Source organism: Macaca nemestrina, chromosome 9 (assembly GCF_043159975.1).
Source record: "Macaca nemestrina isolate mMacNem1 chromosome 9, mMacNem.hap1, whole genome shotgun sequence".
NCBI lineage: Eukaryota > Metazoa > Chordata > Mammalia > Primates > Cercopithecidae > Macaca > Macaca nemestrina.
In genome coordinates, this window is record NC_092133.1 from 140,709,964 (window position 1) to 140,730,236 (window position 20,273).

Below are 20,273 nucleotides of genomic sequence, written 5' to 3' on the forward strand. Positions count from 1 at the left end.
CGCCACGCCCCACTTCTCCCTTGCCCACTTCCCCCTCCTATCAACTGTCCCATCCTGCTGATGGCCACACCCCGCCCCTTTCGGCAAGCCGGCCGCGCCCCTTTTACCCGTGACCACGCCCCTCGCCTTGCCCACCTCCTTCCGCATGTCGGCCCCGCCCCTCCCGCCCATCGCCCTCTGCACCGCCCTTCCGCCCGTCCCAGAGCAGTGGAGGCCCGCCCTTTTCATCTACAGCCTATCGCAGAGGACGTTGCCTTTCGCGGTGACCAATAGGAGTGGTGGCCGTCACAGCAAGCCCCCGCCCCACGCCCTACGTCGGGTTAAGTGGGGTCCCTCGCCAGTCCCGCGCTAGTCGTACGCCATGTGGCGCTGCGGCGGGCGGAAGGGGCTGAGTGCGCTGAGGCGGCTGAGCGGCGGGTGAGACGCTGCGGTCGGCGGCTAGAAGTGCTCGGCGTGCTGGCTCCCGGGAGAGGAAGGTCCAGGGCGGGCCGGAGACGTAGGGGTCTGCGTCTTTGAACCCAGGGCTGGCAGCTCCCCTCACTGTGGGCGCCCCGCACCCCGAGCCCCTGCCGGGTCCTGCGCGCCGAGCCCTTCCTGGGGTTCCCGCATCCGAGGCCTGAGGACCCCGGAGCTCCTGCCCGCTTCCGGGGCGATGCTCCGGGCTGGGGGCCGGGTCTGCCCGTGGCGCTCCGGGCAGGGCCCTCCATTGGCGTGGGCTTTAATGGGGGTAGTAAATGGGGCCGGCAGTTGTGGTTCTCGCTGATATCTTTGCTCCTAGTTCATTTTTGTTGGAGGCCGAGTCCTTAAGAGACCCGAGGCGCCCACAGCCCACTCTTAAAGTCCGGCTGTGTTCAGAGAACTGAAGCCTCCCGGAATTTAACTGTTTTGGTTTTTTAATGACTCAGTTTATGGGGAAAAAAAATGACGAAGCGGTTTAGTGTTCGTGGTAATCCACATGCCCGTATTTAATGTAACAGTTCAGCGCTGCCGGCCCAGGCCGGGGGGAGACACGGGGCGTCCGTGGCGTGAGTTTGGCAGCAGGTTACTGGAAAGTTCGGGGGAGACCCTGGCCTTACCGCTCAGGGGTTTCCTATCACGTCCTTGCTGATAAGTAACTTCTTAAAATGCTTCTCTGTCCCATAATTCTGAAATTTGCTAAATCAGTAAGCAAATGTTGACTATAGCATATCTTCCTAATATTGCCAGTGACTGAATAGGTGTTTTTTTTTTACCTGTACATATCTTTAAAATATTTCGGTGGGATATATTAATGTAGAAAATCCCATAAGACATATAATACAATTTGAGAGAATAATAGTTGTTTTTTTGTGTGTTTTTTTTTCTTAAGAGACAGGATCTTGCTCTGTTGCCCAGGCTGGTTTTGAACTCCTGGGCTCAAGTGATCCCCCTCCTCAGCCTCTCAAATTGCTGGGCTTACAGGTGTAACCCATCTCATCCAGGTGAGAATAATTAGAAAATGAGTAGGTTGGGCGCGGTGGCTCACACCAGTAACCGCAGCATGTTGAGAGGCCAAGGCGGGCGGACCACTTGAGGTCAGGAGTTTAAGACCAGCCTGGCCAACATGGTGAAACCGTGTGCCTACTAAAAATACAAAAATTAGCTGGGCGTGGTGGTGAGCACTTGTTGTCCCAGCCACTCAGGAGGCTGAGGCAGGAGAATTGCTTGAACCCAGGAGGTGGAGGTTGCAGTGAGCCGAGATTGCACCACTGCACTCTAGCCTGGGCAACAGAGCGAGACTCTTGTCTCAAAAAAAACAAAAAAACAGTGTCCCCATGACCAAGCCAAAGATTTCCCCTAACTGCTCATTACCCTCTCTCTCCCTCTTAGATTAGCACTGTCATACAGAAATGTCCTTGCTTTTTAAAAATATTTTACCATCTCTATGCATTCTGACAATATCTTTTTACCTGTTTGAATAATACCTGTTTAGGATAATACTGTATCGTGTGTATCTTTTGTTTAACATTATGTGACCTGTATCTTTGTTACATGCAGTTGTAGGCACTTTTATTGGTTAGTTTTTTTTTTAATTGAATGATTAGTCTGCAGTTAATCCATTCGCTGTCGTTACACCTCCAGGTGAGTTGAGTTTGGGACTGTCAGAGTTCGTGCTGACCATCTTGTCTGTGAGTGCTGGGGCAGCAGTGTAAAGTGTGGAGGATATAGACCAAGAGGTGAATGGATTTCTAGTATTCAGCTTTTCTTTTCTTTTCTTTTTTTGACGCCCAGGCTGGAGTGTAGTGGCGTGATCTCGGTCCACTGCAACCTCCGCTTCCCGGGTTCAACGATTCTCCTGCCTCAGCCTCCCGAGTATCTGGGACTACAGGCACCCGCCACCACGCCTGGCTAATTTTTGTATTTTTAGTAGAGACTGGGTTTCACCATATTGGCCAGGCTGGTCTCGAACTCTTCGGCTTCCCAAAGTGCTGGGATTACAGGTGTTAGCCACCATGCCCTGCCTCTTCAGCTTTCTAAAGAATGCCAAGTGTTTTTCCAAAGTTGTTCCACTTTGTACTCCCTGTGGGACAGGTAGCAGTGTGTGAGAGTTCCTTGTAATATTAGGCTTTTTAAGTTTTCACCAATTCGGTAGGCATGTAATGGGATTTAACTGTAGTGTGAATTTCTTGCTATATTGTGAAGGCTTGTGAGGATTCTGTGAGGAAAAGAAACCCTTTTGTTTAAGAGTTTCTTAAGGGGAATTTAAACCATAATTGTATTATAGTTATTTTTGAACATGTATAAAGAAAAGGTTTCCAACACTGAAGCTTTAGTTAAGATAAAAGGTCATTAAAATGGGAAGGACCTTACCAGAAATTAGTCTTCTGGAATGTGCAATATTTTGGAAGATGCAGTATTTAATTTTTTTCTAATTAATAATCTTTATCACATGAGAGTATTTTCTCTATGTGGCTGAATAATGTTAGCCAGATAATTTTCCTGCAGCTCATCTAACTTAGATGACTTTTAATCTAGACATGCACACCACAGAGCGTGGCGATGGAACAGTAACCGGGCTTGTGAGAGGGCTCTACGGTATCAACTAGGAGACAAGATCCATGGATTCACCATAAACCAGGTATGGGTCCTCGGCACCTCCTTATAAATCCACATACTTTGCAGGTGTGGCTTCTGGCATAGGTATGGGCCCTTCAGGGTGGAGACTAGCCTTGTCCTTGTGTCCCAAGGCCCTGGCCCAGCTCCTGTTGCATGATGGCTACTGGGCTGAACAGAGCTTGTGAGAGAAATGACCCCCGGTCCCTTCCTGGAATCCTGCGAAGCCTGATTCTTGTCAGATTTGAGAGAGTAACACTTCCAGCTGGGTCTCTGTCATCAGACACACTAGGGTTTCCGCAGCCAAACCTGATGATTCGCTGAGTGTGAGCACGAAGACTCAGTGCCCTGATCTGTTCAGTCAGGTTTTGCCATCAAATAGTTTGCTCTAAACTTCTGCAGAATCTTTCAGTTTTCTCAGCCTTTTGGGTTTCAAAATTATAAAGAAGAAATTGTGGACTTATACTTACTTGGGTTTATATTAAAATGGATTCATTTGTTTTTTGTTTTGTTATTTGCGTAAACCTTTTCCATTTTTTTTTTTTTTTTAGCATAGTAACTAAAAATGACAACACTTCACATATTTGGCCAGCTGTTGGCTCTGTGCTATGCTTGATGTTGTAGCAAATGTAAAAGACAAACAGCTTACCGTCTAGAAAGACTGATGCGGCTGTGACTGGAGGCACATGGTGGACGCCATGGGGAGGGCCAAGGACAAGGGCAGGAGCTGCTGCTGCTGCTGGGGGGAGAGGGAAGAGCTCCTGGAGAGGGTGGTATGAGAAAGCAGCTGCCTCTGGGCAGGGCTCCAGCAAGGGAGTCAGAGAAGTGACTAGAGGGTTCCAGTCAAGGTCCAGGCATGGGAGTCCTGACAACAGACTCAGTGCATTTGTGAAATCCTGCAAAGGCCGGGCAAAGACACCTGGGTTTATAGTACTGGTGACTATTAATAAGGGCCTCACCCAGAGTGGTAGATTCTTCTCCTTTATTTTTCAAATTTTATAGAAATGTACTTATTTTTGAGACTGGGACTCACCCTGTCGCCCAGGCTGGAGTGCGGTGGCGTGATCTTGGCTCACTGCAGCCTTGAACTGAATCGATTCTCTCACCTCAGTCCCCCAAATAACTGGGACAAGGTGCCCCCACACCTGGCTCATTGTGTGTGTGTGTGTGTGTGTGTGTGTGTAGATGGAAACTTGCTTTGTTGTCTAGGCTGGTCTCAAACTCCTGGGTTCAAGCAATCCTCTTGTCTTGTGTATTAGTCTAATCTCACACTGCTATGAAGAAATACCCAAGACGGGGTAATTTATAAAGAATGAGCTAAAAAGTAAAGAGGTTTAATTGACTCCCAGTTCTGCATGGCTGGGGAGGCCTCAGGAAACTTAAAATCATGGTGGAAGGCACCTCTTCACAGGGTGGCAGGGAAGAGAATGACAAGTGAAGGGGAAGCCCCTTATAAAACCGTCAGATCTCGTGAGAGCGTACTCACTGTCACGAGAATAACATGGGGGGAACCGCTCTCATGATTCAATCACCTCCTACCAGGTCCCTCCCACAACATGTGGGGATTATGGGAACTACAATTCAAGATGAGATTTGGGTGGGGACGCAGCCAAACCATATCACCTTGGCCTTCCAAAGTGCTGGGATTAAAGGTGTGAGCCACTGTGTCCAGCCATAGAAACTTAGGATAAGTCATGTTTCTTGTTTGAGAAATAGCTACTATGAGCGCTATTATTATTAAAGCTATATATTGTTAGAAAGCAGACATCTCACTGTATCTGCTGATTTTAAATGCATTGATCGCCTGTTACAAAGTACAGTAAGCTTGGAAACAAGTAATTTAACAACGGTAGGTGATGCAGGTCGTAGTGGCCGCTCATGCACGACTGTTGGATGGCAGGCTCCCTAGATTGGGCTGAGGAGACCTGAGGTCTCACCTCTGCCAGCGACTTGCTATGTGCGCTTGGTCAGGTGACTCATGGCACCTGATCGGAGGGGGTGGCAAGTGGCGTGGTGATCACAGGGACGTGGTATGTGATTGCGGGAGAGGGCCAGCTGGCGTGACTGGAAGAGAAGACAGTTTCTTTCATACCGAGGACTATGGACACTTACCCGGAGGCTTACCTAAAGTAGGAGAAGACCTTCCATCCCACTCAGAAGTCGGGAGTCTTTCAGCTTTTTTGGGGGCATTTCTAGCCTCCTGGCCCCTCCAGCTGTTCTGGAAGCCCCAGCTTTGTGCTTCCAGCTACCACCGAGAATCCATCCCACACTAGGAGAAGCAAAGACTGATCCTGGAGCCTCTCCCCACTGTCGCCAGCTAGCCCACTCCAGCATTGCCCCTCCTGCAGGCCGGTTCTGCGCACTACAGGAGATTCTATGCACAGAAACAGGAGGCACACAGCCGATGTTGGAAGGGGTGCTGTGTTACTGAGGTGCAGTACACAAAAGCAGGGGGCACTCAGCAGACGTTGGAAAGGGTGCTGTGTTACTTCGGTGCAGCTCAGTACCGTGGGAAGGGCAGACACCAGGGTGAATCCTGGCTCTGATTTGGGCAGCTTATGTCATCACCCTGAGCCTCAGTTTTTTCATCCGTAAATGAAGATGAGAATACCTCCCTCACAGAGTATATGTGACATGATTAGAAAATGCCTAGCCAAAAAAAAATTAAAAATTAAAAAATAAAAAAATAGAAAATACCTAGCCAGTAATAAGCACTCAAAAAATATATATATATACACACACATTCTCATCTGCCTTCTTTAGGTCTTCCTTTCCTTGTTTGTAGGATAAGGGAGTTGGACAGGATGGTTCTGTTCTCTCCAGCTCTGAAATACTGGCTTCCCGGCATCATCTAATTTCAGGCAGAAAAGCCAGTTTTCTCAGTGTGTTGAAGATCACCATTTCAAAGGCCATTTTGTTTAACTGGTCGTGTTTTTCTGGTTAACTCAGGTGACATCTGTTCCCGAGCTGTTCCTGACGGCAGTGAAGCTCAGCCATGATGACACAGGAGCCAGGTATTTACACCTGGCCAGAGAAGACACGAATAATCTGTTCAGGTACGTGGTGCATTGTAAGAACATGGTCTTGAATGTTTTATTTAAATCAGGGATGTCCAATCTTTTGGCTTCCCTGTGCCACATTGGAAGAACAGCAACTGTCTCAGGCCACACATAAAATACACTAACACTAAGGACAGTTAATGAGCTAAAAATAATAAATAAATAAAGGACCGCAATGTTTTAAGAAAGTGTAGGAATTGTGTTGGGCCGCATTCCAAGCTGTCCTGAGCATGCAGACTGCAGGCTGTGGGTTAGACAAGCTTGAGTTAAAGCACTGACTCTACATTACGTGGTTTAAAATATCATCTCACTAGTATTTTTATTGACAGAGCATCTTTTTTTTTTTTTTTTTGAGACGGAGTCTCGCTCTGTCACCCAGGCTAGAGGAGTGCAGTGGCCAGATCTCAGCTCACTGCTGAGCTCCGCCTCCTGGGTTTATGCCATTCTCCTGCCTCAGCCTCCCAAGTAGCTGGGACTACAGGCGCCCGCCACCTTGCCTGGCTAGTTTTTTGTATTTTTTAGTAGAGACGGGGTTTCACTGTGTTAGCCAGGATGGTCTCGATCTCCTGACCTTGTGATCCGCCCGCCTCGGCCTCTCAAAGTGCTGGGATTACAGGCTTGAGGCACCATGCCCGGCCACACGACAGAGCATCTTGAAAAATAAGGAGAAACTTACACGGACTTACAATCTCATCAAAATACAATTTTATAGTCTGAATCAGTGATTTACATTAGAGTTGGGAAACCCTGTATCAGAGTATTGTAGTGTCAGAATGATGATTTCTAGTAGCCTGAGGTGATGATGCGTCTGGGAACTGTGTCTGCAGCACTAAGATGAACGTTTTGCATTCTAGTCATTCTCCTTCCCCAGCGTTCTGTTCCTCCCCCTTCCCTGGCCTTCCGTTCCTTGTTCCTCCCCTTCCCTAGCATGCTGTTCCTTCTTCCCTAGCGTGCAGTTCCGCACCACTCCCATGGACAGCACCGGTGTTCCTCACATTCTTGAGCATACCGTCCTTTGTGGGTCTCAGAAATATCCGTGCAGAGACCCTTTCTTCAAAATGTTGAATCGGTCCCTCTCCACATTCATGAACGCCTTCACAGGTAAGACCAGCATCCTGAACGGAAACCGCGTTTGGGTTTGCCAGGCACACCTACTGGAATTCAGTTAGTTTCTGAGAAGGGATGAGAGGAGTGGGCAATTAATGTTCTAGAATAATTTTTACCCCTCTCTAGTTGAAGGACGTTAGAAATTTCATCCTTCAGGAAAGCCACATGGTAGCGAGATTATAAAAACTAGTGTTTTAATAAAAGGTATGTGAACTTTTCCCAGAAAGGTTGAAAACAATTTTCTCTTGGGGATATCGCTACAATGCCAGGCCTCCAGAGTTACCAGTAACGTTGATGTTTGACTTTTAGTAAGACTGACGCTAGTGGAGAGGGTGACGATGAACAGTGCACTCCGTAAAGGAGTGGCATCAAATAGCAGGTTAAATCCACGCTCTTACAGAATGAGGTCGTCTTTGTAGACGTGTGAAAGTCTCTGGAGACACTGGAGAGAGTTTAGGTGTTCGCTGAAGAAAGCCCTGGTGCCCATCGAGTGCAGATCCTGAGACCGGATGGGAAAGCCGTCCCTCGGGGTGATGAGCTCGGACAGTGGCTGAGGTCGGGGGCCAGAGCATGGAGCCACTGCCTCATCTCAAGAATAGCTACAACTTACTGTCCTAGGACAAAGGGGAAATGAGGCTTGATTTTCAATAATTTTAGTAGAAATCTGTTATATTTTACAATTTCACTTTTCATTTGTACCCAGCTAGTGATTATACTCTGTATCCATTTTCCACACAAAATCCCAAGGACTTTCAGAATCTCCTCTCGGTGTATTTGGATGCCACCTTTTTCCCATGTTTACGCGAGCTGGATTTCTGGTATGTCATGAGTGATTAACTAGTTGATACAGACTTTAGTATTTGAGTCACTGTCAGCTTATAATTATTTGTCCTCAGGCAGGAAGGATGGCGGCTGGAACATGAGAATCCTAGCGACCCCCAGACGCCCTTGGTCTTTAAAGGAGTCGTCTTTAATGAGATGAAGGGAGCGTTTGTAAGTTTTCTTCCTTTTTTATGTTGTGTTCAGCTTACCTTACCCATGTACAATACCATGATATAGACACATCTGGAAGGTGGTTGATTTTTATTTAATACTCTCATTATACGTGACATGTTCTTGAATTAGCTGGGTCAGTGCTGTGAGCAGAAGCCGGGGGTAGCAGGGCCAGGCTGCTGTCTCAGATCATGTCTCAGACCATGTCTGACGACCCCCGTGTATGATCTGCAGCGAGAGAAAGCTCTTTTCATACCACTATCAACACATTGTCTTTTTCACTCATTCTTGCCCAAGTACATGGTGTACTTTCTAGAGGCTGCGTGGCGAGGTGTGTGACACGCAGCAAGCTGGATACAGAGCAGATGGGGGAGTCCAGCTTCACCTCTGAGCCAGACACTACAGAGGTTTGCAAAAAAGGCAACACAGCATCACTCTGAGTAGTCCGTTTTTCACTTTGTTATGAGAAATAATTTTCAAACATATTTATATTAACATGTAATGATGGCTTACCTTAATGAATACGTATTTTTTAAATGTCTCAGCTTTAATTTAGAATATAGAAAAATTATATAAACACACACAGGCACCTACACAGGCAAAAAAGCCCACATAATCAAAAGCTCTTTGGGTCCTCATTAAAACCCATTTATGCCTAGTGTTCCATTATTGGAATCCTAAGCTTGTGGGAGTTATTTATATCCTACAGCTCAAGGTCATTGCCAAGGTCTGAATTTTTACCAAAAATATTGCAACCTCAGGCATAAATGGGTTAATTTTTCAGAGTGTAAAGGAGTCTTGAGACCATTTTGGATTAAGAGCTGCTGTCCTGGGCCCGTGTCTTCATGTCCTCTTGTGACTTTGACAACCTGCCTGTGCTGGTGTCCCTGAGGCTCGTGGGTGGCCTGCTCTCTGATTCCCGTAGCCCCCTCAGCTGGTGAACTATTTCTTACCTTTTCATTCTCAATTTGGTGGTCTTTTCTTCCAAGGAGTCTTCTTGAAACTCAAGTTGGGGTGAGAGCTTCTCCCCACTTCCCTCCTGGCTGGTGGGCAGACCTGGTGATCCCTCTGATTTACAGCCCTCGGCTGTGCGTTTGTTGCAACACACATCAAAAAGGCCGTTGTTCTCAATCCTTGGGTCCTGGGCATGGGTGATGAGTGAATACGGTGTTAAACAATGGCTGAAGGGGTGTCTTTTTTTTTTTTTTTTTAAACCATTAGAACAGTTTTATTTGCAAAGTATTACAGGCATATGCACCAGAATGTAATCAATTGCATATATTGTAAGTAATGTAGCATGTGTGTATTATTTTACATGTATATATTCTTATTTATTTATTTATTTCACGTTTCAAGACAGACAATGAGAGGATATTCTCCCAGCACCTTCAAAACAGACTTCTTCCCGACCACACATACTCAGTGGTCTCCGGGGGTGACCCACTGTGCATCCCGGAGCTTACGTGGGAGCAGCTTAAGCAATTTCATGCCACTCACTATCACCCAAGCAATGCTAGGTAATATTTTGTTGGAAAAGTTTGATGGTGGATTGTGAAAAGTTGAGTTGTTTGTGTTCTTCCAATTTCATGACATGGGGTCTCTCACATTTAGCAATGCTTAAGAAATATCTAAGTGTAGGTAAGATTCTTGGCCTAAGTGTGCCTATCTTACTTGGACATTGATTTTGGACATTTACAATGATAGCCTTCAGTGGGCTCAGCATGGTGGTTACAAACATGGCATTTAGAGCCCCCTAGAGGAGGGTCCTGGCCCCCCAGCTTCTTGCCTCACATCCAGCTTTGTTGCGTACAGAGTGGGGGTGCATGGATGGTGCCCACCCCGACCCAGGGTGTGCGAAGCTTCGAGCCTGTCCTTGGCACAGAGAAGTGCTCTTCCGGTAGTGGATGCAGTCACAGAACCTTCATCACATCCGCACTTTCTGATACATCGCTTGTTTCTTATGTCACTCATATAGGTCATTATAGTAATAATATAGTTTTATGTATTATATAAAACACTAATAATTTACATATAAATGCTAATGTAAAAACATATTTGCAAGGTTAGTTTATGTAAAAAGGATTATGAAAACTTTCAAGCATACAGAAAAGTAGACTAGGATAATGAGCCCCTAAACACTTATCACGTAAAAGATATCCTTTTCCTTGTGAAGTTTTTGGAAGTAAGTTATAAATGTCATCATTTACTCCTAAATATTTGAATTTGTGACCCTAAAACAGGAGGATTTTTTCTTACATGAGCTAATGCCATTTACAGTTTTAATAGAATAAAACATACCTTCATAAAACCGCCTATTTCTTATTCCATATTCACATTTTCTAGTTGGCCCCAAAGTGTTTGTTGCACAGGATCCCACAGATCACAGCTGGTCAACCCGGGTCTCTCCTGGGCCCCCTCTCGGACGGCAGAGGAGTGTACAGGCCGGGTTTCCTCCGGGCGCTCTCACTTTCCAGGTGTCCTGGCTGTTCCTGTGTGGTGTTGGGTACCATGTTCCTGTGTTTCCTGAGAACTGGAACTTAGATCCAAAGCCTTAGTTTGAGTCAGGCTGCGCCTTTTTAAGCAGAGTCCCTCGTGGGGAGCTCTGCATAGGTGGCCACATCCTACCTTCCTGTGAGGCCTGCTTGCCTCCACTGGGGGTCTCACGCCAGCGGGGTGCATGCTGAGAGTCGGCCACTGTCTTGTGAAGATCTGCTTTTTCCCTTCAGCCACAGACCATCTGGTGCACTTGAGTTTCTGGTGTCCTGTGATAATTCCTCATCAACCTATTAATGGTTTTCATATTCATTGAGGATTATTGCCTGAATCATTTATTAGAGTTTGTGAAGTTTTCAAATTCTGTAATTCTTCATTCGTTTGCTGGACTTCTTCAAAGAAGAGCTCCACATCAGCTGGGGCTCTCGGGTTATCTTGAAATATGGTTCTATGGAAAAGGCAGGGGCGGCTGCTCTCCCTGGGAAGTCCAGTTTGAGGAGGAGGGGTGGTGCAAGAACTACCTCTAATGTTGACAGAAGAGGCTGTTTTTTTTTTTTTTTTTTTTTTTTTTTTTTTTTTTTTTTTTTTTGAGACGGAGTCTCGCTCTGTCACCCAGGCTGGAGTGCAGTGGCTGGATCTCAGCTCACTGCAAGCTCCGCCTCCCGGGTTCATGCCATTCTCCTGTCTCAGCCTCCCTGAGTAGCTGGGACTACAGGCGCCCGCCACTTCGCCTGGCTAGTTTTTTGTATTTTTTAGTAGAGACGGGGTTTCACCGTGTTAGCCAGGATGGTCTCGATCTCCTGACCTTGTGATCCGCCCGTCTCGGCCTCCCAAAGTGCTGGGATTACAGGCTTGAGCCACCGCGCCCGGCCTTTTTTTTTTTTTTTTTTTTTAAAGACAGGGTCTGGTTCTGTCCCCCAGGCTGGAGTACAATGGCATGGTCTTAGCTTACTGCAGCCTCAGCCTCCTGGGCCACCTCAGCCTCCTGAGTAGCTGGGACTACAGGTGCACACCACCATGCCCAGCTAGTGCTTATATTTTTTTGTAGAGACAGAGTCTTGCCGTGGTGCCCAGGCTGGTCTCGATCTCCTGAGTTCAAACAGTTTGCCCACCTTGACCTCCCAAAGTGCTGGGATTACAGGTGTGAGCCACTGCGCCCAACATGGAGAAGAGAGTTCTTTCTTTTCTTCTTTTTTTTCCCCCCAGTCTTCTTTGTTTTGTTTTTTAGTACCACCGTGACCTCACAAATATTTCTGTATGTGTGTATATTTGAGACTATGTGATCAGTTGGATTTTATTTATTTTTATGCCCACATTTGCTGCAGCTGTTGGCCTGTTTTGGTCTCACTTCTTTGGTTTCTCCGCCCCCACCCCCACCTCCCTAACGCATGCACAGCCAGGCCCTCCCTGCTCCAGAGGCTCAACTGTCTGTTTCCCAGGGAGCTCTGATTTCTGTGGCTAGTGGGGAAGGGCCTTTGGAGAGTAGCATCTGGACACTAGGGGTGGTGATTGCTCCTGGATTCTCTCAACCCCGAGAGTGTAAAGTTTGTTTCTAAATTCTAGAATGAGAAATTACTGAAGGTTCTTTAAGATACTAGCTCCCCAAACCTTAACCATAGCTTAGGCAGCATAGTAAAGAAAAAGATAAATTCTGTCACTGTAACCTTTTTCCTCTGGTTGAATAAATGTGTTATCTTTATTAACATGTATAACCTTGAACTTGTTGCCAGAAATTGAGTTTTGTGAAATTGTCAGTTGGATTACTCTATTACTGTACCTAGGGTTATAAAGTATTTTAACAAATACCTCATTTGGTTTTTTTTTTTTTTTGAGATGGAGTCTTGCTCTGTTGCCCGGGCTGGAGTGCAGTGGCCGGATCTCAGCTCACTGCAAGCTCCGCCTCCCGTGTTTACACCATTCTCCTGCCTCAGCCTCCCAAGTAGCTGGGACTACAGGCGCCTGCCACCTCGCCTGACTAGTTTTTTGTATTTTTTGTAGAGACGGGGTTTCACCGGGTTAGCCAGGATGGTCTCTATCTGACCTCGTGATCCGCCCGTCTCAGCCTCCGAAAGTGCTGGGATTACAGGCTTGAGCCACCGCGCCCGGCCTCATTTGGTTTTTGTCACATTTCTAGATGAAGTTTGAAAGATCAATTTTTGGCTAGGTGTGGTGGCTCATGCCTACAAATCCAGGCACCTTGGGAGGCCAAGATGGGAGGATTGCTTGAGGCCAGGAGTTTGACACCAGCATGGGTAACAGTGAGAACTCATCTCTGAAACTTAAAAATTAGCTGGCTGGGCGCGGTAGCTCATGCCTATAATTCCAGCATTTTGAGAGGCCGAGGCGGGGAGATCACCTGAGGTCAGGAGTTTGAAAAACGACCAGCCTAACCAACGTGGTGAAACCCTATCTCTACTAAAAATACAAAAATTAGCTGGACGTGGTGGTGGGCACCTGTAATCCCAGCTACTTGGGAGGCTGAGGCAGGAGAATTGTTTAAAACCCAGGAGGTGGAGGTTGCAGTGAGCTGAGATTGCATCATTGCACTCCAGCTACTCAGGAGGCAGAGGCAGGAGGATTGCTTGAGCCCAGGAGCTTGAGGCTGCAGTGAGCTGTGATGGTGCCACTGCACTCCAGCGGTTGCCTGAAGCCAGGAATAGCACCACGCCCTGTGATGAACGTTGAATTTATAAATTAGGCACAGTGAGAGGTTAACAACAACAATAATAAAATAGAACAATTATAACAGTATACTGTAATAAGTTACGTGAATTTTGGTCTCTCGAAGTTCCGTGATATTTTTGGACCTCAGTTGAGTAAAAGTGACTGAAACCGAAAGGCGAGACCTTGGGTGAGGGGCAGTCCTGTGTACTGTGTTTCAGTGAAAAAGACAGCCCTTGATCTCACATCTTTTAAACTAAAACAGACTAATTATATTCCCTTAAAATTTTAGGTTCTTCACGTATGGTAATTTTCCATTAGAACAGCATCTGAAACAAATTCATGAGGAAGCACTGAGCAAATTCCAGAAAATCGAACCAAGCACCACGGTGCCAGCTCAGACACCCTGGGACAAGCCTGTGAGTGCCCCCCGTGTTTGTGTCCTGCCTGGTAAACATGCTGACACGAGGCCCCCGTGTTTGTGTCCTGCCTGGTAAACATGCTGACACGAGGCCCCCGTGTTTGTGTCCTGCCTGGTAAACATGCTGACACGAGGCCCCGCGTGTTTGTGTCCTGCCTGGTAAACATGCTGACACGAGGCCCTGCGTGTTTGTGTCCTGCCTGGTAAACATGCTGACACGAGGCCCCGCGTGTTTGTGTCCTGCCTGGTAAACATGCTGACACGGGGACTTGGACTGGGTGTTTGTGATGGGATTTCAGAGGCTGTCATGGTCGGTACAGAGTATGGGAGATCTTTTCAAACCAAAAGAATAGTTACTTGTTTGAAAAGAAAGTTAACTTAGCGGAAAGCATGTTTCGGTCCATTTTGTGTATCCAGATAACGTAGAGTCGTTAACAACTGTCAGACACTATGCCTACTCACAAGGTCACGTCATTTTACAGAGGGAATTCCAGATAACATGTGGCCCGGATTCATTTGCTACAGATCCCTCTAAACAAACAACTGCCAGCGTTAGCTTCCTCTTACCGGAGTAAGTATATGCTGTCAAAGCTCACACAAGACAGAAACATGAGGAAAATATTCTTACTAGAAAGTTCAGAAGTGAGTTCTACAATTGAATGTAAATTAATAATTAATACACAGTTAGGATTCAGGGGTTAAGTGGATTTTAGGAAAAGAGAACAAAATGTCAAAGTTTTTAATAACATCCGAAATGGTTTTTGAGGAAAATCATTTTTGATAGCCCTCCGGAAGAAAAGTAATTTACTTATTATATTTCAAAGCTTTCTTCCTACAGAGAAAAGAATGCCTCAGACCAGCAATTGCTCACATTTTGAGGTCACAGGTCCCTTTGAGTGTGAGAATGGTACTGTGAACATGCACCTCGGCAAAATACACCACATACAAAACTTTGTAATTCCGGTGGTTTCACGAGAGTAGCTCAGAACCGTGCCGGCGGGTATTCAGGAAGGGAAGGCTCTGGGCCCTCCCGTGCTCAGCCTGCAGCTCCATGGCTGGCACCTCTCCTGTCTTGTTCCTTGTCTCCTTAATGGTGCTGCCACTGTGCCTGTCATTTAAATCACGTGTGGAAAGTGCCTGGCAGGCTGTCACATGGGGAGCATTTCATGTGCAGTGAAGTTAATTTTATGGTTTGTACCCCCCTCAAAAATCCCAGTATTTAAGGGAAATTCTCTTTTGCTCATAAAATTGTTAAAATAAATGTTGAAATGCAAGAATTTCTAGAAAGATATGTAGTGATTCTAAATAAAATGTGCATAAGGGCCAATAATTTTCCCTTTTCTCTTACCTCCCCTTTCCTTTTTTTTTTCCTCTGATGCAGCATCACCGACACATTCGAAGCCTTCACATTAAGTCTTCTGTCTTCACTCTTGACTTCTGGGCCCAATTCTCCCTTTTACAAAGCCTTGATTGAATCTGGCCTTGGCACAGACTTTTCTCCTGATGTTGGGTGAGTTTATGATTAGATTAGATCAGTAGTTCTGATTGGTTGGGGGCAGTTTTGCTCCTTCACCTCCACACCCTGTCCCCGCCCCACACTTGACAATATCTGGACCATTTTTGGATTTTTGATTGCTATAACTGGAAGATGGTGGACCAGGAAGTTGCTGAGTCTCATGGTGCACAGGATGGCCGCCCCCATCAGGGAGCTCTGGATGAGATCCTGGATCCAGTGCCAGCCATTTCTGTCGCCTCAAGGGGGCGTTTGTCCAAAATAAAACACCCAGCACAAAGGCAGCTTTTCCAGGGCCTCAGAATGTCATGGTGTTGTCTCTTACAGGTCAGGTCATTAAGTATTAGAAATTTTTAAAATTGTGTAAAACTCAGCAGTTCTCTGTTTTGATATTTATCCTGCCATAACTCAAAAGTTTAAATTTAATTTTTTAAAAAAAAATGTAAAAATGACATAGATGTACATGGAACCAATTACTTGAGAACACTGCTTGAATGCACTTTTCAGTGGAGGGGCTGGAGTTGGAAGCACTTCATTCTGATCTTTAAATCAAGCATATGACGAGGGCATGATGAACGTGCCTGGATTCCAGTGCATCATTTCTGGTTTTGTCTTCTAGATATAATGGCTACACGAGGGAGGCCTACTTCAGTGTCGGCCTCCAAGGGATTGCAGAGAAAGACATTGAGACAGTCGGAAGCCTCGTAGACAGAACGATTGATGAAGTAGTTGAGTAAGTGTGGCTTATTTGTAACAGTCTGCTTTCGTTCCTCATTTCTGCGTACTTTTTGGGAGGAGCTGAGCCTGATCCATTGTTTGGGCCTTCCCTCTCTGTCATATAATATGCATTTGTTCATATTAAGTTGTTTAAATGTTCTCTCTGCCACTTTTTGTTTCTAAAACTTCTATATCTTAGGTTTTTGTTTCGTTTTGAGACAGGGTCTCACTTTGTCACCAAGCCTGATGTGCAGTGGCGTGATCTCAGCTCACTGCATTTTCCTCTCCTACCGGGCTCAGGTGATCCTCCCACCTCAGCCTCCCAAGTAGCTGGAACTAGGGTGCACACCACCATGCCCAGCTAATTTTTGTATGTTAGAGATGGGCTTTCTTTATGTTGCCCAGGCTGGTCTTAAACTCCTGGCCTCAAGCAGTCCTCCTGCCTTGGCCTCCCAAAGTGCTAGGATTACAAGCATGAGCCATTGTGTCTGGCCCATCTTTGTTCTTCATTGTATTCTTTAGGAAAGGATTTGAAGATGATCGAATTGAGGCTTTACTTCATAAAATTGAAATACAGATGAAACATCAGTCTACCAGCTTTGGGCTGATGCTGACATCAGTAAGTGATTTCTCAACAACAAATTTGCTTTTATAATAGACGTTTTATCTTGTTATTAGCTTAATTGGCTTTTTGATATTTTTATGTGAAATTGATTACTTTAAATGGGTAAGGATTTATAACTAGTAATCTGTTGGTTATTTCCTAAACATTATTTCAGCCTGTGGTTTTTATTTTATTAGAACAAAATAGAGCTAAAGTAAGGTTTTTTGTTTCTCCATCCAAATAATTACATGACTTTTATTATAAACAATCATCTGTGGTATATTTAAACATAGAAACTAGGATCTTAATATCAAGTCTGGGCTGTTTGTGGAGGTTGTACTGTGTGGTACCAGCTGCATTGTGGATGTGGAAATCTTCCTTCCAGTACATAGCTTCTTGCTGGAACCACGACGGGGACCCTGTGGAGCTCCTGAAGTTGGGAAATCAGTTGGCTAAATTCAGACAGTGCCTGCAGGAAAATCCAAAATTTTTGCAAGAAAAAGTAAAACAGTATTTTAAGGTAAGAAAGTTGGATAATTCATTTCTCTAATTTTGAAGTTGAATTTTATACTAATGAAAGGAATATTAGGAACATAATCTATACATTTAAGTAATTTCTGTTAATGGGTGACTGAATTTCTAATTAAAAAATGCTTACATTAACTTTATTTTCCAGATTGTAATGCAAGTTGAGAGTTTTTTTTAGATGAATGTCTGTGTGCATTTTTAGTATGTGAATATATGTATGTGTGTGTGAACAAAACATTTGCATATATTGTTCTTTTATTAGTAGAAGAATATAAAATAGGAGAACAGTCACCCAAATGTAATGAATCTTCTGGTTTTCATGAGTGAATACTTTTGATGCTTGTGCGTTTGTTTTCTCAGATTTTTGGGCAGTTGTGCTTGGTTGCCTGTTCCTTGCTTTGTACTCGTTATTATGGTAGAACTTTTAAAAAGTGTTCCCATGGTGGGAAAGACTGTTGTCTACTTTGAAGGGGAACTCTCCAGTAGGTTCCGTTGTTTTAGGCATGAGATACGATTTAATAACTTGACCTGCAGTTTCTCTCAGCTATTGTAAGTTATTTTTCCATGAACTTTCTGGTGTCTTCTAATTATCTTACCTCTGTACTATTATATATGGGAGCATTTTGTGCATGTGTAGTTTTTTTAATTGTTGAAACAAGGAAAGTACATGAAATAACCTAACGTTTATTTTTGTATTACATCAACATGTGTTTTGTTCTAATAATTTATAAAGTATCGAATGGGAAATATAGTTCTAGCCTTTTAGAAGTTAATAGTAGAATGAACACTAGACAAAAAATAGAATTCTGTATTAACTTCAATTTAGACTAAAATCCAAGATCTATAGTACTTAAAAGTGCAAACCTTTTTACAACTAAGATGTAGTGAAAATGTTTAGTATTGATATGCTTAAGACCTAATGACCATAATCATGATAATAGTAGAATAATAGCATTTATGAATTCTGTAACTACTACACAGGCAGGTATGGTGGTAAGCGTTTTATAAGACTTGTGTACTTTCATCGGCAAAACAACTCTTGAGGTTCGTTCTATTATTACTGTTTTTAAAGTGGGAAAGTGGAACCACAGGACCAAGAACACACCAGCAGAAGCTTGTTGAGTGTTAGATTGTAATAAGATCTTGTTTTCACTTGGCTTTTGTTGTTGCTGTGGTTGCTGCAGAATAACCAGCATAAGCTGACTTTGTCCATGAGGCCAGATGACAAGTATCATGAGAAGCAGGCGCAAGTGGAAGCCACGAAACTCAAGCAGAAGGTGGAGGCTCTGTCCCCCGGAGACAGGCAGCAGATCTACGAGAAAGGTCCGAGGCTTCCTTCCGAGCCGGCGAGGCCTGACCTGCACTCAGGCCGAGTGCACTTGTTAGTGAGTTAATAGTTGGAGACAGGTATTATTTCAACCAGCAGGTGTCCACTGGGCACCGACAGAGCTCACGTTCGGTGCAGTGGGTTCAGATAATTTCAGAAAATTGCCCTCATAGCTCAGTAGGAAAGGCAGGAGTCACTGAAAAGAAGTAGCTTGGAAAGATGTATTTACAGATTTTGTAAATACTTTGTATTTATCAGGTGCCATAACATGCCAGTACCATTGTTATGTTGCAGTGCGTGTTGCATGGCCTGTGAGCAGAGTGGACAGTGAGAGCTGTGTGTTGGGAAGAGGCCTGTCTCAGGCATAGAGGGGGTGTGTCAGCCACAGAGCAGCACCAAGATTCTGTGGGACAGGCGTGGGGCACACAGGGATGGTGGAGCGTTGGGCATGGAGGGAAGACAGCGTGTGTGGGGGAGACAGGTGTGCCCAGTGGCCCTGGGGAGGGCCTGTGTGGAAGACGGGGAGCACATGGGTGCTTCATGGATTAAGGCAGGAGAACTGCCAGGTCAGTGAGCAGCGTAGCAGCAGCCTCATTCGGGATAGTTTTGCAGAAAAATAGAGAAATTGAATGGAGAAAACTGCTGAGAGGCAGGGGATTTTGGCAGTGGCAGCGGGAGCGGCTGCAGGAGTGAAGGAAGGGAGGAGGCCACGGGAGAGAAGGGGACCCAGATGGATTCTCACAGGTAGTTCGGCCTCTGGGAAAAAACATTTGCAAAAGTGGTGTCTGATCAAGACCTGTATTCAGAATATACGAAAAACCAACAATTCAGTCATGAGAGCACACAACCCAATTAATGCATGGGCAAAAGATTTTGACAGATGTCATCGAAGAGATCCTAATGGCAACTAGGCACATAAATCATTACATGGAAATAATCTCATTACTTTCTTAGGGAAATGTATCATAATTATCAGGAAAATGCAGATTAAAACTACAGTGATATACCATTATACACCTACTAGAATGACTAGCAGTTTAAAAATTACTGCCGGCACCAAATGTCGTCAGTCTTGAGAGGCAGGGGGAATGCTCACACACTGCCAAAGGAGCCAAACTGGTGTGGCCACCTAGGAAACAGGGTCACAGTTCTCACAGTGCCAGCCAACACGCATGGACCAGGAAGGCCCCGCTCCTAACGTTCCTTCCAGAGAAATGGAAACAGGTATCCACACAAAACTTGAAACAACCCAGACTTTCATCAACACATACATCCTTACAAAGAAATGCCACTAGCTGCGAAGGAGCACGACAATGATGCACCCTTGGTATTGGTGCATCTCAGAAACTTGCCACAAAGGGAAAGAAGCCAGGAGCCAGGTGACATACCGAGACCATTCATGGGAAGCCGTGGATGTGGCAAAGCTGCAGGGACAGAGAGCAGATGAGAAGTGCTGGAGGCCCAGGGTTGGGGGTTGGTTGACTCTAGGGGGGATGGGAGAGTTTTGGGGGTGCGAGAAAGGCCCAGTGCTGTGATGTGGTGGCTTCATAACTTGCCACATTTTTCAGAACTCACTGAATTGTGTCTTTAAAATTGTGAATATTACTGCTTGTAAGTTATGTATTAATAAAGCCTTTTAAAAATAAATGCAACACATACACACACACTTTTCCTGTTAAAAAAGCTAGTTGGGGCCGGGCGCAGTGGCTCACACCTGTAATCCCAGCACTTTGGGAGGCCGAGGAGGGCGGATCATGAGGTCAGGAGATCGAAACCTG

At 45.4% G+C, this 20,273-nt stretch overlaps 1 protein-coding gene across 1 annotated transcript in view; it reads left to right on the top strand.

Annotated features, from left to right (window-relative positions):
- Positions 1-309: 309 nt before the first annotated feature.
- Positions 310-20,273, top strand: part of LOC112428202 (presequence protease, mitochondrial) — a 35,838-nt gene continuing 15,874 nt past the window's right edge. The window contains exons 1-14 of the mRNA XM_071070530.1: positions 310-417; positions 2,995-3,097; positions 6,022-6,128; positions 7,081-7,232; positions 7,942-8,056; positions 8,135-8,231; positions 9,588-9,748; positions 13,678-13,804; positions 14,289-14,377; positions 15,188-15,316; positions 15,939-16,052; positions 16,559-16,655; positions 17,026-17,160; positions 18,353-18,491. Of these exons, the coding sequence (XP_070926631.1) occupies positions 362-417; positions 2,995-3,097; positions 6,022-6,128; positions 7,081-7,232; positions 7,942-8,056; positions 8,135-8,231; positions 9,588-9,748; positions 13,678-13,804; positions 14,289-14,377; positions 15,188-15,316; positions 15,939-16,052; positions 16,559-16,655; positions 17,026-17,160; positions 18,353-18,491 (1,621 nt within the window). The 5' untranslated portion in view covers positions 310-361. The remainder of the gene's footprint in view (positions 418-2,994; positions 3,098-6,021; positions 6,129-7,080; positions 7,233-7,941; positions 8,057-8,134; positions 8,232-9,587; positions 9,749-13,677; positions 13,805-14,288; positions 14,378-15,187; positions 15,317-15,938; positions 16,053-16,558; positions 16,656-17,025; positions 17,161-18,352; positions 18,492-20,273) is intronic.